Consider the following 16,804-nt stretch of genomic DNA (forward strand, 5'->3'; position numbering starts at 1 on the left):
CGAAGGGCCTGTACTGCGCTGTAATGTTCTATGTTCTATGTTCTATGTTCAATTTGGTCTATCATTAGCACAGATGAAGGTATGGGATTTTCATGGTTGTGTTACCAGATCAGTAAACCAACAGGCCTGGATTAATGATCTGAGCGCAAAAGGTTCAAGTCCCAACACAACAGCTTGAGAATTTAAATTTAATTAAATTAATCTGGAATAGAAAGCTAAGAAAGTGCTGGATTGCTGCAAAAATCCATCTGTTTCACTAATGTCCTTGAAGGAAAGAAATTTTCAGTCGTTTATATAACCTGTTATCTCTGACTTCACATCCATTGACCCTGAGAAAGCCTGGCAAGTCACTCAGTTCACAAAATCATTGAATTAGCACAGTTAAGAAAGAGGCCGTTTGGTCCATTGTGCCCATTCTGGTCCTCAGAATGTGCAATTTACTTGCTGCCATTCTCTCACCTTCTCTGTCAGCCTGCTTGTTCTTCCCTTTCAGATAACAAATTCAAATTCCCTAATGAACAGCTCAGTTATAAGACCTTAATAAAATAATATATCGGAGCAGAATTGGACCATTTGGCCTGTTGAGTCTGATCCATCATTTCATCATGGCTGATTTATTTCTCAGTCCCATTGTCCTGCCTACACCCTGTAACACTTGATCTCCTTAGTAATCGAGAACCTATCTATCTCTGTTTGAAGTATACTCAATGATTTGGCCCCCACAGCACTCTGCGGCAATAAGTTCCACAGATTCACTCCTCCTCTAGCTGAAGAAATTCCTCCTCATCTCAGTTCTAAAGGACCATCCCTTCACTCTGAGGCTGTGGCTTTGGGTCCCGGTGCCTCTTGCTAATGGAAACATCTTCTCCACATCCATTCTCGCCAGGCCTCTCAGGTTTCTGGAAGCTTCCATCAGATCTCACCTTCCAAACTCCACTGAGCACAGAAACAGAGTCCTCAACCACTCCTTGTATGACAAGTTCTTTGTTCATTGGGATCATTCTTGTAAACCTGCTCTGAATCCCCTCCAACGTCAACACATCCTTCCTTAGATATGGAGCCCAAAACTACTCACATTGAGCCTCCCTCCAATACATTATCAGGCAGTACATTCCACAACCTGTCTTTCACTATCTTCCTTCTCAAGGGTAATGATATTAAGTATGGACAATAAGCATTTGGCTTTGTCAGTGACATATACTGTGAGTGAGCTACGAGCTCACAGAGGTAGCAGGTGGTTTACCTGAACCAGGTAGTCCAGGTTAGATTTAGACCCACGTTATTAATCCTCAGAGATAAAATATGTATTTAAAAATAATTTTAAATGCAAATAATAATTATAATTCTAAATTATAAGTCTAATTCTAAACACCAGGCACAGATTCACAAGTCCATTATGGATGCCTGGCTGAGTTTCAGTACTGAGTACTGTAAAAATCACTGTAAGCCATAAGCAACACCATCTATGATGATGATTCGTGGGCAAAGCAGTTCAGGATTGCAAAGAAGTGAAATGTAACATTTGATCATCCTGTATCAGTCTCTGTACCAGCGTCTACCATATCAATATGATCTGTAACTAGTTGCTAATATGCAATAAACATATTCCAAATGATGAGAAGAGACTCTTCCAATTAGTTTTCCTTCGCTGTACTGGGCTAAAAGAGGATGGAGGAAGCAACTTTCACCATAAACTGGAATTATGGCATAGTAGTTTTGTGGATTTGTGTTGACTATTCATACAAAAAAAGGCGCTAAATAAATACAAGTCTTTCTTTTGCATTAATTTTCAAAGTCAACTACAGATAATGAAAGTGATAAATCAGAAGAGACATGAAACGGACACAGATTTACAGTGGTAGATTGGAAAAAGTAATGAGAAAGTCCTGAGCCTACCAAGACTGTACCACATGTCCCGGATTGCAGCCCCGATCACACCTCTCATATCTCCGTACCTGTAGAATATAGGGAGAAAATTCAGTCAATGCACTCTTAAAACACTACAAGTTCTTCTGTATGAAACATTGAAGAGTGTATTGGATGATTATCTGGTTAGAAATAGTGTGCAAGAGAATGGGGAGAAGGCAGGAGATTGACACTCGAAAATGATGCTTGTTTAGGAGCTGGTGCGAGCACAGTGGGCCAAATAGTCTCATATAGTTATAGAGTAATACGGCATCGAAGCAGGCCCTTTGGCCCAAACTGGTCCATGCTGACCATGGTGCCCACACAGCTGTTTCCAATTGCCCACATTTGGTCCATATCCCTCTAAACCCTTCTCATCCATGTCCCTATCTAAATGTTTTTTAAATGTTGCTATTGTACCTGCCTCAACCACTTTCTGTGGCAGCCTATTCCATATGCGCACCACTCTCTGCATGAAGAAGTTGCCCCTCAGGTCCTTCTTAAATCTTTCTCCTCTCACCTTAAACCTATGTCCTCTAGTTTTCAATTCCCCATCCCTGGGAAAAAGACTTTATGCATTCATCCCATCTCTGCCCCTCATGATTTTATATACCTCAATAAGGTCACCCCTTAATCTCCTACATTCCAAGAAATAAAGTCATATCCTGGCCAACCTCCCCCTATAACTCAGGCGTACTAGTCCTGGTAACATCCTTGTAAATCTTCTTTGCACACTTTCCAGTTTAACTGTGTCTTTCCGATATCATGGTGACCAAAACTGTACACAATACTCCAACTGCGGCCTCACCAACAACTTATATAACTATAACATAACGTCCCAACTCCTACACTCAGTGCCTCAATTGAGGAAAGCCTGCATGCCAAACATCTTCCCCATCCTGTCTACCTGTGACGTCGCTTTCAACAAACTATGTACTTGTATTCCTAGGTCCCTCTGTTCCACAACACTCCTCAGGACCTTACCATTTACTGTATAAGTCCTACCTTGGTTTGACTTTCCAAAGTGCAGCTCTTCACACTTATCTGTATTGAATTGCATTTGCCAATCCTCAGCCATTTCCCCATCTGATCAAGATCCCCCAGTAATTTTTGATAACATTCTTCGCTACCAACGATACCTCCTAATTTTGTATTATCCGCAAACTTACTGATCATGCCTTGTACATTCACAACCAATCGTTTATGTAAATAACAAATGACAAATAACAAAGGCCCCAGCACTGACCTCTGTGGCACACCACTAGTCACAGGCCTCCAGTCAGAGAAACAACCTTCAACCATCACCCTCTGCTTCCTACCATTGGGCCATTTGAATCCAGTTAGCTACCGCTACCTGGATACCATGCAACCTAACCTTCGTGATTAGCCTGCCATGTGGGACCTTGTCAAAGGCCTTACTAAAGTCCATACAGACAACATTTACTGCCCTACCTCATCTATCCTCTTGGTTACCTCTTCGAAAAACTCTAAAAGATTTGTTGGACATGAACATGCGCACAAATCCATGCTGACTATCCCTAATCAAACCTCCTGTCAGTCTCTGTTTTGCACTGTAACTATTCTGTGATCCAGTGAATGAATCCTGGCATGGGAATTGCAGAGTCTAACTGCATTCCATACGCATATATGTCGGATTAGGATTTTGTTCATTCTTATGTAATTTTATTTCTCACGTGATTATGTATAAAACACTGGTTTAGTCTTGCTTGGTGTTTTGCATCCAGTCCCGGAAACCATACTTTTGAACGAATGTGAAGGCATTAGTGAGAGTGCAGGAAAAATAGCAAGAATGTGGATGAGAATTTCAGTTGAGTAAATAAATTGGAGAAGTTCGGATGGCTTTCTTTGGAGACAAGGAGTTTGACAGAAGATTTGATAGGGGCACTCAAATTCGTCAAGAGTCTGGGCCTAGTAGAAAGGGAGAACTTGCTCTCATTAGTAGAAAGATCAAGCACATGGAGGTACAGATTTGTAAAGCACTGTAGATCCAAGGAGAAACATTTTCATGCAGCGAGTGGTTAAGACCTGGAATGGAATGAATGCAGGGTTGAATTGAGGGTGTCAAGAGGGAATTGGATTGTTATCTAAAAGGGTAGGGTTACAGGGAAGAGGCAGGGAGAGGCACTATTGCTCAATCCAAGAGCCAGCACAGACTCATTGAGTCATACGGCATGGAAATGGACCTTTCAGTCTGACCAGTCCATGCCGACCATAATCTCAAACTAAACTACTGCCACATGCTTGCACTTGGCATGGTCCAAACAATTCTTATGCATGTACTTATCTAAATGTGTTTTAATCATTGTAACTGTACCTGCATCCACCAGTTCCTCTGGAAGCTCATTCCACACAGGAACCACTCTCTCTATAAACAAATTGCTTCTCATGTCTTTTTATTCGAATTCTTTTCTCCTCTTACTTTAAAAATATACCCCCTCGTCTTGAAATTTCCAGGGAAAAGATCCCTGCCATTCATATTATCTACACCCCTCATTATTTTGTGAACCTGTATAAGGTCACCTCTCAACCTCCTACACTCCAGTGAAAAAAGTCCCAGCCTATCCAGTCTTTCTTTGTAACCCAAACGCTTCATTCCCAGCAACATCATGGTATATCTCTTCTGAACTCTCTCCAGCTTAATAATATCCTTTCACTATCAGGGTGACCAGAACTGGACACAGAATTCCAGGAGAGGCCTCACCAATATCCTGTACAATGTCAACATAATTTCCCAACTCTTATGCTCAAAAATCTGAGCAATGAAGGCAAGCATGCTAAATGTCTTCTTCACCACCTGTCTAGGTGTGATGCAAACTTTAAAGAATTATGTACTTGAACCCCTAGGTCTCTCTCTACTCCAACACTACCCAAGGGCCTATTTTTAATTGTACATGTCTTGTCTTTGTCTTTCCTTCTTTGACTCCATATGCTGAATGGTGCTGTCACAACTCTGTGATACAGTTTTTGCCTCATCTTGGCTTATAACTAGTCATGAATTTGGAACATAGCAAGAAAAAACAGTAAATAGTTCAGTTCTTCATTTGCAGGATGCTTCAGGCTATGGATCATATTTAGAAAGAAGATGCATTCTCAGCAAGGAAAAAGGTTGTTTTGTTCACAAGGAATGATGCCTAAGAATATTAAGAAAAGAAATGGGACAATGAGCTTAAGGTGACAAACACGATGACCATCTCGTGCATTGTCGGGAAGTAATGAATTTCTGGGAGTCTTCTTTGCAATAATTTTAATCAGGAAGTAATGAATCATTATTAAGGAAAATGTATGATTATGTACTGTAAAAGGTCCTGAGCATTGTTTTACGGATTATAGAGAGGTGCTGACAAGAACAAAAGGATCCATAATGTTTTCAGCTGTCCATACACAGAAAATCAGGATAATTTATGGAGGTTCAGTGGTTAGCAGTGCTGCCTCACAGCGCCAGGGGCCCGGGCTTGATCCCAGCCTCGGGTGACTGACTGCGTGGAGTTTGCACATTCTTCCCGTGTCTGCGTGTGTTTCCTCCCACAGCCCAAAGATGTGTAGATTGGGTGAAATGTCCATGCTAAATTGCCCCGTGCAGGGATATACAGTTTAGGAGGATTAGCCTGTGATAAATACGGGGTCACGGGGATAGGGTAGGAGACTGGGTCTAGGTGGGATACTCTTCAGAGGGTCGGTGCAGACCCGATGGGCCAAAAGGCCTCTTTCTGCTCTGTAGGGATTCTGTGATTTTATAGTTTGACCTGTTTAGACATTGAGAGGATCAAAATGTGATCGAGCTCAAGAATGTAAGAAATAGCGGCAGGAATTGGCCAAAGGGCCCTTGAATCTGTTCGGCTGATTGTCTACCTCAACTCCACATTTTAGCTCTGTCTCCATATCCTCTTATTCCTTGAGTACTATAAGATCTCATCTTGAATATACTCAACAACTGGGCATCCACTGTCCCCTGGATGAAAGAATTCAAAGTATTCATGATTTAGGAGCAGAAGTAAACCATGCAGCCGCTTGAACTTGCCTCATTTTCAATATGATCATGACGAATAGAATCGTGGCTTTGACTCCAAGTTCTCGCCAACTCTTTGTCAAGAATCCAACTACCCACTGACTTCAAAATATTCAATATTTATTATTCATTCACAGGATGAGAGTGTCGTTGGCTAGGCCCGCATTTATTGTCCATTCTAAGGGGCTGTTAAGAGCCAACCCCATTGCTGTGGGTCTGGAGTCACATGTAGGCCAGACCAGGTAAGGATGGCAGTTTTCTTCTCAAAAGGACATGAGTGAATCAACTGGATTTTTTCCTTGACAAACAACAACTATTTCACAGTCATCATTAGACTCAACTCCAGATCTTTATTGACCTGAAATTCCACCATTCGCCACGGCAGGATTCAAACCTGGGGCCCCGGAACATAACCTGGCTCCCTAGATTAACAGTCCATTGAAAATACTGTGAGGCCATTTACTCCCCTAACCCAGCTTCTCTCTGAGGAAGACAGCTCTCCAAACTTGTGACCCCTTGAAAAAGAAAAATTACACTTTGTCTTCATTTTAGTGCAATTCTAATCTCTCCCATAGCAGAAACACTCTCTGAGCATCCCACCTGTCATGACCTCACATGAAGCCGAGGTTCAATACTGTCACCTCTCACTTTTCTCATTTTCAATTGATGCTGGCCAAGTAGCGAAAGACTGAAGCAAAGTGGTGTTTGGGAGTCCTTGTCTAACAACCTCAAAAAACTAGCCTCCAAGTTCAGCCGCTAGTTGGGAAGGCAAATGGGATATTGGCCTTTATTTCAAAGGGAATGGAGTATAAAAGCTTTCTTCCTAGAAGTCCCCATCTGAATTTCAATGCTCAGGATAAACTAGAGGTCAGCTATGGTGTGACACTGGCTATTGATTGACCACCATTTTCCTGATGACTGATGTCAAATTAAATAGAATGCAGGTCCCCCTCTTTTCTCTCCTTCATGACTTGAAAAAACAGTGATTCATTTGCAAATTTCTAATCCACTGGGAATATTCTAAAATCCAGGGAATTTTAGAAGATCACAACCAATACATCTTCTATCTCTGTAACCACCTTTTTGATGGAATAAAATCCCAGGAGGAAATGTCAATATAACTTGCGAACTACACTTCTGCTCCGGCCAATCTCGCATAATTCAAAATGACCTAATTTTCAAATCTACCTTCACCAAGGTATCCCTCCAAATGATTTCATTACCTTTCTGTTTTCTTTAAAGCATTGTTTTGTACTTAAGTACAGAAATCACAAATAGAAAGTGAATTTGAAGTGATCTTAGGAGAGGTGATGGCCTAGTGATATTATCGCTGGACTGTTATTCAGTGACCCAGGTAATGTTCTGGGGATCTGGGCTTGAATCCTGCCATAGCAGATGGTAGAATTTCAATTCAATAAAAATCTGGAATTAAGAGTCTAAAGATGACCATGACTTAATTGTTGGGAAAAAACCCATCTGTTTCACTAATGTCCTTTAGGGAAGGAAACTGCCATGCTTGCCTGATCTGGCCTACATGTGACTCTAGACCCACAGCAGTGTGGTTGTACCTTAACTGCCTAATGGACAATAAATGCTGGTCTAGCCAGTGATGCCCATATCCCATGATTTTTTTTTTAAATTCCATGTTATGATCACCCTTCTCCAGAGAATTACACAGTATGAGATTACCAGTTAACTCAACCTTATCATACATGATCATATACTGTTCTCGAAAACAGCCTAGAATGTACTACTGTGAGATTATCCTTCAAACTGTTTGTGCTGATTTGTTAAATCTACATGAAAATTAAGACCTCCCAAGATTATTACATTGCTTTTATGACAAGTTCCTCTCATTCCTTGGCTCTTAATCTATGCACCAGCAGGGCTATATGAGGAAGCCTATAAGTGACTCTGCCATTATTTTCTGCCTTGTGACTTTTATTTTCCTATCTTCATTCATGCTGAGTCTACACCCTAATCTTCTGAACCAAGCTCCCTCCTCACTACTGTTCTTATTTCATCATTTATTATCAGGCTACCTTTTTGATTACTCCTTTTCCTTTTGTTCTGTCTTTTTGAAATGTTAAGCAATCTAGAATACCTAGCTCCTAACCTTAGGCCTACAGGATCACAGAATCCTTATGATGTAGAGGAACACATTAAGTCTATCCTGTCTGCACCTGCTCTCTGAACATTATAACTTAGTGCTAATCTTCTGCTTTTCCCCATTACCCTGTTTATTGTTTCTATTTAAATAGTTATCCAATGCCCTCTTGAATACCTCAAGCAAACCTTCATCCAACATATTTCCAGGCAACATTCCCATTAGTTTACTTTTCTTCTGATCACACCTCCAAGGTCTGTGTCAACACTGTGTATAGCAGCAGCACAGCGATCGCTGTACAGAGCCCCTTAGAGGGAACATAGATTCCAGGTGGATGGTATGGTGGCTCAATGGTTAGCATAGTTGCCTCACAGCTCCAGTGACCCGGGTTTGATTCCACCCTCGGGCCACTGTCTGTGTGGAGTTGGCACATTCTCCCCTATCTGTGTGGGTTTCCTCCCACAGTCCAAAGATGTGCAGGTTAGGCAGACTGGCTATGCTAAATTACCCGTAGTGTCCAGGAATGTGCAGGCGAGGTGAATTAGCCACGGAAAATGTAGGGTTACAGGAATAGAGTAAGGGGATGGGTCTGGGTGGGATGTTCTTCGGAGTGTCGGTGTAGACTCAGTGTGCTGAATGGCCTGCTTCCACACATTGGGGATTCTACCATAAAGGTAGTGCATTCCATGTCCTACGTGATCAGGAACACCATTGTAACATCAAGGGGAGCCGATGAGACTTTCTCTCATTGGAGATGGTAAATACTGATCCTTGTTTGACACGAATCATACTTATCAGCCCAAATCTGGACGTTGTCCAGGTCTATCTGCATCTGGATACAGACTGCTTCAGTCACTGAGGAAGCTGTTGAATCCAGCCTTGATTCACCTCTGCACCCATGGCCGCTCATGCAAAAGGAGGGAATGAGGTTCTCCATCATTGCAAAAATCCATGCCTTCATCACCATACAACTACTTATCAATAATCGAAAGAACTGCAGATGCTGTGAATCAGTAACTTTTCAATAACATTTAGAAATCAAAATCAATTATCCTTTTATGACCCATTTGGTGCCCTGTCCTGTTCTGACTGCATCATGTGTTCAGGTTAAGTGCGTTTAATTTTAATGTTTTATCCTTTGCGCTGATTTGACCTTAATCACTGACGCAATTATTATCATTAAATCTTGTCCTGTTACACTCTGCTGACTAGGCTCAAATTGTGCTGTTGCTGTGTGGTTCGGGCTTTTCTCTTTAGATTTGTATGTTTCCCTTGCCTGAACTCTTTGCTCTGCTCTTTGCTTCGAAACTGTTCAGCTGGACCAGATGAAGAGAGGGGTGTAGCTGGAGCTCCAATCTAGCTTGAAGATAACGCTATGCTAAAGGTGGTGCCTGTGGCAGCCCAGAATTGAACAGTGCATGTGCAGGAATAGCATTTTGGAACAAGGAGCAGAGTTCTGCTGGCGGTAATGCTTGGGGCAATTGGGGCAGGGGTAGGGGGCAGGACCTTTCTTGAACTGGTCCATCCTGAGCCATGAGACATTTTACAGTGCGATGACCAAGGCCTAGACCAGCCTGTACACCCTCAGCCCCATTGATGCCCGTAAGTGGGCAACCAGTGACTGCGTTATTTCCCACTTGGTCTCAATTTGGAGACAGGTGAGTGGAAGTCAGGAGTGGGGATGAAGCCTGGAAAGCCAACCCTGCTGAGCCCTCTGGCATCAAGGAAGTCAGGACTTGCTATCTCCTTCAATAGTCTCCTTTCCACATCAGCTGTCATACCATGAGGTCTACTCCCCTTGGTTTCTCGCTCCTCCCTTGTGCTCACCATTGAGATTCCTGACCCTTCTCTCCCCATCGCCCTGTGTCCTGGACTTTCAGCCTGGCGACTGCTTGAACGACCAGGTTAGCTCCAGTCAGTGAACCTTCAAAGACTACAGGTATTGAGAGAGATTGGTGGGCAGAGATGAGGAATGGGTGAGAATACGATGCCTTCACTGCTGACACCTTGAGTGGTGGGGCAGGAAGCCACAAGCCCTTTGATACCCCCAGCCAAGATTGACATTTACTACCACCAAAAGAGGGACATGAACCAATCAAATCTCACTGCAGAATCTACAACAGAAACATGCAATTATACAGCGCCTCTAACATGGTAAAACATCCCAAGGAGCTTCAGAGGGGCATTATTGAAGCCAATCTGGCAGCAATGTGCATAAGGTGACAGCAGGACAGGTGGAAAATAGGAGAGGAGATGGAGGCAAAGAGATTTAAAATCATAAGAAATTGGAACAAGAGAAGGCCATTTAGCCCCTCTAGTCTGCTCTGCAATTCAACAGGCACTCTTCATGTCCTTAGAATCCCTACAGTGCAGATAGAGGCCACTCAGCCCATCAAGTCTGCACCCACCCTCTAAAGAGCATCCTAACCAGATCCAGCCTCCAACAACCTCACATTTACCATGGCTAATCTACCTAGCCTACACATCCCCAGACACTCCAGGGTAATTTAGCATGGCCAATCCACCTAACCTGCATACCTTTGGACTATGGGAGGAAATATGCCCAGACACAGGAAGAACGTGCAAATTCCACACAGATAGTCACCTGACGGTGGAATCGAACCCCGGTCCCTGGCGCTGTGAGGCTGTAGTGCTAACCTTTGTGGCATCCTCTTTCCTGCCCTTTCCCATAAACCCTCGATTCTCCTACTGATCAAGAATTTATCTATCTCAGCCTGAATTTAGTGAAGGAATTCCAGAGCTTGTGTTCTGGCTGGCTGAAGAAAGGGTTACAAAAAGTGCAGGGAGGGGTGGGGAAGGACCGAGATGTGGCATTGACCAAGTACCCAGAATTGAAGAAGGACAAGGATCTCAGAGGCTTTTGTAGGGCCTGGAGTAGCTATCAGTCTCAGGATTGCTCATCTATTTGTCTATTCACCAGTGTAGTACGTTTCTGCACACTTCAGATGTACAACTGAACAAAACTGAGAAAAAAAAACGTTTATGAGCTTCATTTTGCCAATATTACCAGAGAAAAGATTACTTTAATGACTGTCAGTTATTTCTGTTGGTCAGAGGCGTGAAGTGAACAGAATGTCCAAATGAATGGCAATCCATCATGAACATATTAAATGGGCCTATTTCTTTCAAAGATCAGGAACAGTGAGGTATTGAGCTTCAAAGTGACTCAGACAGATCGGAATGATGGGCTTTTCTGATTGACACGGGACAGGCTGGTTTTAACACACTGCTCCGTTGCACAATAAATCTGGAGTCAAATCCAGCCCAGATGGAGAAGGTCCCTTTGTTGCAAGGATCTTAAAAACAAAATGGGTTCTGTCAGTCTCAATCCAATTACAGTAGGCACAAGTCCATAGCAGGAAACGTGCCCTCGCGTTAACCACTAATTGACAGTAACTCAAAAATCAATGACACCAAATGTGAACATTGGCATACCTGCCCACTGCCCTGAGAGTGCATTGGACATTGTTTTGAATAGGACTGTGACTAAAGTTCTACTGGGGAAGGATGGCTAAATTCCCCACTGCTCTTAAATTAGGCTGTAATCGACCTTGGAGAGTCTGGTGCAAAGTGAAACTGCTCTTCAATTTTCCTGCAGGAACACTGTGCCTCACCACAATCCACACAATAAGACTCATTTCAAAAGAGCCTTCTCACGTATGTGAGGTTTAAATCACAAAATGCATCGGGTTTGAAACTATGCCCTACTATATTTTATATACTTGCATAAGATTCAAACAAAGCATAAAATGAGAAGTGGTCACACAAGCAATCAAGCTAATTTCTTTCACAGACTATGCAATCATACAATTATCACCAGATCCAGCAGTGAAAGAGGCCACTGGGCCCATCATGTATATGCTAGCTTTATGAAAGTTTTATCCAATTAGTCTCATCCCATACTCTTTCCCAACAGTACTGCACAGATTTCCCCTTCATGTATTCAATTCCCTTTTGATACTTATTAGTGAATCTGTTTTTATCCTTTCAGACAATGAATTCCAGATTATAACAACCTATTCAATAATTATTTTATTCATCTCACTGTCATTTCTTCTGTAGGACATTAAATATGTTCCTTTGGGCAGGAATTTACTTTTCCCTGCCCTAGGCATGCAATGTCATTACTTTTCACACTCACTGTATCAATTCATTTCAAACACATGCGCATCATATCATCATGGTTTCACAGCATCTAATTGAGGGTATAAATGTCTCACACTCCATCTTACTTCAGGTCATTTGAAGCATAGCGCTCTGCTCTAATCTGATGGTTTCATGTTAGCCCAGACACTTGTGTGTCTGTGAATCTAACATTTTCACATAATAGTTGTCATAAATGTCTGTTGGATTCTTCAATACTATATAACCATGGCCATTTTGTTATATTATAAAGGATAACGTAAGTGTTGCCACATCAAATAAAATACCCTTCTGGAGATAAACTCACTTTTACTCATGTAAAAGTCTGAGGTGACTTTGATATCGCCTGCTCACTCAGCCTTGACTTTTAAAGGTTGGAGTTAAGGCCTAGAGTGACCTCCTCAACCTTGCCACCATTGGCGGTCTTAAGTGGCTATGGATTGACTACATGTTTTTCAGACAGTGGGAGGCATATCAGGTCAGTGGGAAACCTGACTAAATAGGCACTCCTATCCATTAAAAAGTACACACCTTCCACCCTGCTCCTGGTTCTGCTTTATCACAATTGGCTGCATTGTAGGCAATGCCCAGAGCTCCCATGGCACTGCTGGGTATTCAGGTGGCTGGCAAGTTCTCACAGGTGGGGCCTTCTCTCAATTTGGAGTGGGGAGGGTGGGTAGAAATCCTGCCTTCCATCAATTAACATTCCTAGGAGTGGTAAATAGCTACAAGATAGCTGTCAGGAGAGTGAGTTCCTATTTTGTTCGCAGGGTGGGAAACATTACCCAAGATTACCAACCTTTTAGGTATTGGAAAAAGCTTCCCCTTACGTGCTTTATCAATAACCATCATATTTTGGGACACCTCCTTATAATTCCCCCTTCAACTCTCTATGCCCGAAAGACAACCATAACCTTTCGGTCTCCACATAACTCTATCGTTTGAGTAAATATCTACTGACTCTCTCTAATATCCTTCTTAAAGTATGGTAGCATTTGTCAGAATACTTTAACTGGGTCTTAAACAGAGTTAAGGTTTAACATTATTCTTTGCTTTTGTACCTTTTGCCTCATCCATTAGCTCAAGAATCTCCTATAATTTTTTAATAGCACTATCACATGTCATCCTGCTTCTCAAGATTTGTGTGAAAGTATCGCCAGCCCTAAGTCTGTTTTTGAATTATATCCTTTATTTTACAAGGCTCTCCCGATTCTCCTTACCTGCAAAATACTAATCACTTCACACTTCTCTATGCTATATTTTGCCTGCCAAATGACCATCTCTCCCATCAGTTTGTGTAAGTCTTCACTCTGAAGTTTCTTATTTGTTTACTGCATTTCCAAATGTCATGTCAAAGGTAGACTTTCAAATTATACCCAGGCTTAAGATATTAATATATCCAAAAACTCCACTGATTTCACCCTGGCAGGCACTATGTATGCGTCTCTCCAGGCTGTTATCAATACCAGACCCGAAACATTAATTCTGATTTCTCTTCATAGATGCTGCCAGACCTGCTGAGATTTTCCAGCAATCTCTGTGCTTGTTTCTGTTCATCTGGCTTTTTGTCACTCATGCAATTTCATATTTATGTTGTGCCCATACCTTTAAACACACTGTACCATTTTACTAACATGTCTGTTATTTCACATCTTGTTAAAGATCTTTTGAACGTCCGTATGCACAAGATCAACTTCATCAACCCATTGTTTCATGAAAAGCCACTAACAAATTGGTCAAACATGCTTTTACTCTAACAAATCTGCAATGTCTTTCATTTTTAGCTGATATTTTCTTTCAAATATCAATACATCTGGCTCTGCATTATTGCAACTTTTTTCCCAACATTGGCAGTTGCCAGGTTTATCTGTCTTGTCATACTTAACAATGCTATGATGCTTACAATCCTCTGAAAAGATTCCCATTTCAAAGAAGGATTGAAATATTTTGGCCAAATTCTCCAAAATTAGCATCTTAACTCCCCTTTGCAACACAGGGTGTATCCCACTTGGGCTGGATACAGACAATTTGAGTCTCTTCTCTTTATCTATTTTCATCTTTTCCAATTTTTACACAGACCTAAGTGTTTTGTTATAATAACTCTCTGCTGTAGAGCAGTAAAGGAAGTCAGTTCAAACATGGTCAATCTACCTGACCTGCATATCTTTGGATGATGGGAGGAAACCAGAGCACCCAAAGGACATCCACACAGACATGGGGAGAATGTGCAAACTTCATACAGTCACCTAAGGCTGGAATTGAACCTGGGTTCCTGGCACTGTGCCACCCATATAAAGTCACAACAAGGCTACTCACTTGCATATGATAGCTGTACGCTTAGCATTCGAGAAGTTCTCCAGTTGCAAAGATTCCTGTGTTAGGAAGGCCACGGTGAGGTGAAAGTAATTGTTCCAAAGCTGTGGAAACAAATTGAAGAATGAATTGTATAAATATAGGGCTTGGGCTAGATTTCCCAGCAAGCATTACCCCACACTCCCCGCCACTGAGTCTGTTTGAGAATCCTGAACCCACAACTCTCAGCATTTACACGGAGCGTATAGCAAAGTACTTCTGCCACTGCCCAGTTATGGATGGCAGGCGGGCCAGGGCTGTAACAGGGCCTGCAGTAATGCCTGGCCAGCAGCCTCATTGGGAAAGCTGAATGCTGTTGACAAGATGGTAGGACCGAGAAGATGCCTCAAAGCCTTACCTAACACTTACGAAAGGCTCCTTGTTCAAGCACAAATCAACAGGGATCATAGCTGCGAGGAGCCTCAGTGTGGGGGAGGGCTGGGGCTTCTTTCTGAGCCTGAATGCCCTGTGGTGTTTTTTCTCACTCAACATCATATGGCCCTCGACACCCTGCCCCTAGATCAGTGCCAGGCTCGAGACAGAGCCAGAAGAGGTGGGGTGGGGGGATGGGGAGGTGCAAGGGGTTTTTTCTCATGTGGTTTTATACTCACACCCACACTTTTGAGTTCAAGACAGACACTTTGAGGAAAAGACAATGTCGAGAACTCTCTTCAGGCTTGCGTTTCTTTGTGCCATTGTTAATTACATATTAATATTACACATTATTGAAAGATCATTCCTTAAATGTTAACACATAATGCTAGTCGGTATACCTTTTTTGCATTTGTTTTTAGCATTTACACAGCCACGGTACAGGCTTCGACATATCTCTCCATGTGCTTTCCTCTCTTGTGTCCAACTCCAACCATACTGTGTTATTTATGCCCAATGAGGAGCAGCTCCATGACCTCATCACAACATCATTCCAGTACCCTGAAGCCTTTGCACAACATTAATGCTGAGGCCAATAACCTCACCTTTAAGAAGTACTTGGAAGAACAACTTGAAATATCACAACATTCAAGGCAAATAGCCTTCTGCCGGAAAGTAGGAACTAGTCTTGGCAGTAGTGTATTTTTGTCAGTGTAGGCTTGATGGGCTGAAGGACCGCTTCTGTATTGTATGATTCTATGATTCTAAAATGGGTGAATGTGTTGACAGGAAAGGTCCATCGCTGAAAGGAAGCTGTCCTAAGTCATTCCATAAGACCAGAAGATGTAGGAGAGAAGTCAGCATTCAATCCGCTTCACCATTCAATGAGACTAATAACCTTCAATTCCACTTTCTTACTTTTTCCCGATAACCCTTAATTCCCTTACTGATTAAAAATCAGTCTCGTCTCAGACTTGAATACACATAATGACCCAGCCTCAACAGCCCTCTGTGATACAGAATTCCATAGACTCACTATCCTCTGAGAGAAGAAATTTCTCCTCATCTCTGTCTTAAATTTGTGACTCTACTCTGAGATCATGCCCTCTGGTCCTAGACTCTCCCACAAGTGGAAACAACCTTTCTGCATCTACCCTGTCAAGTGTCCAAAGAATCTTGTGTGTTTCAATAAGGCTGCCTCTCATTCTACGATACACCCCAACCTACTCAACCTCATTTCATAAAACAGTCCCTCCATACCTGTTATCAGCCCGGTGAATCTTTTCTGCACTGCCTCCAATGCCAGTATGTATTTCTTTAGATAAGGGGCCCAAAATCATTTAGCGTATTCCAGCCGTGGTCTGACTCGTGCCACGTATAAGTTTTAGCAAAACCTCCTTCTCTTATACTCCATTCCCTTTAACATCAAGGCCAACATTCCATTTGTCTTCCTTATTATGTGTTGAACTTGGATGCTAGATTTTCATGATTCATGGACAAGACTCCTAAATCCCTCTGTTCTGTCGCTTTCTATCTATAATTTCTTTCATTGTTTTCTCTTGGAAGCAAGACACCAATTTCAATGGTAGCCTATCACTGGAAGAGTCAACTAGAGGTGAGATATATCCCCCAGGGTTTCAAAGAATACCTCCATCCTCACCACCACTAAAAATCTGGACTTTAATTTTGTCATCGAAGATAAAGATAAAAAAGGAATGTCTTCTCTCAGAAGTAACAAGGTGCAGAGCTGGATAAACACAGCAGATCAGGCAGCATCAGAGGAGCAGGAAAGCTGACATTTCGGGTCTGGACCCTTTTTCTCCAGACCCAAAATGTCAGCTTTCCTGCTCCTCTGATGCTGCTTGGCCTGCTGTGTT

The 16,804-nt window shown here is 42.3% G+C and overlaps 1 protein-coding gene across 1 annotated transcript in view; it reads right to left on the bottom strand.

The window, feature by feature from the left end:
* The window catches only part of LOC109931733 (dedicator of cytokinesis protein 1-like), a 1,067,415-nt gene that overhangs the window by 270,527 nt on the left and 780,084 nt on the right, over positions 1 to 16,804 (bottom strand). Inside the window, exons 27-28 of the mRNA XM_048601800.1 lie at positions 14,520 to 14,620; positions 1,897 to 1,955 (exon numbers count right to left, since the gene is read on the bottom strand). Of these exons, the coding sequence (XP_048457757.1) occupies positions 1,897 to 1,955; positions 14,520 to 14,620 (160 nt within the window). The remainder of the gene's footprint in view (positions 1 to 1,896; positions 1,956 to 14,519; positions 14,621 to 16,804) is intronic.

The sequence above is a fragment of the Rhincodon typus genome, chromosome 1 (assembly GCF_021869965.1).
Source record: "Rhincodon typus isolate 14 chromosome 1, sRhiTyp1.1, whole genome shotgun sequence".
In the NCBI taxonomy this organism is placed as follows: domain Eukaryota; kingdom Metazoa; phylum Chordata; class Chondrichthyes; order Orectolobiformes; family Rhincodontidae; genus Rhincodon; species Rhincodon typus.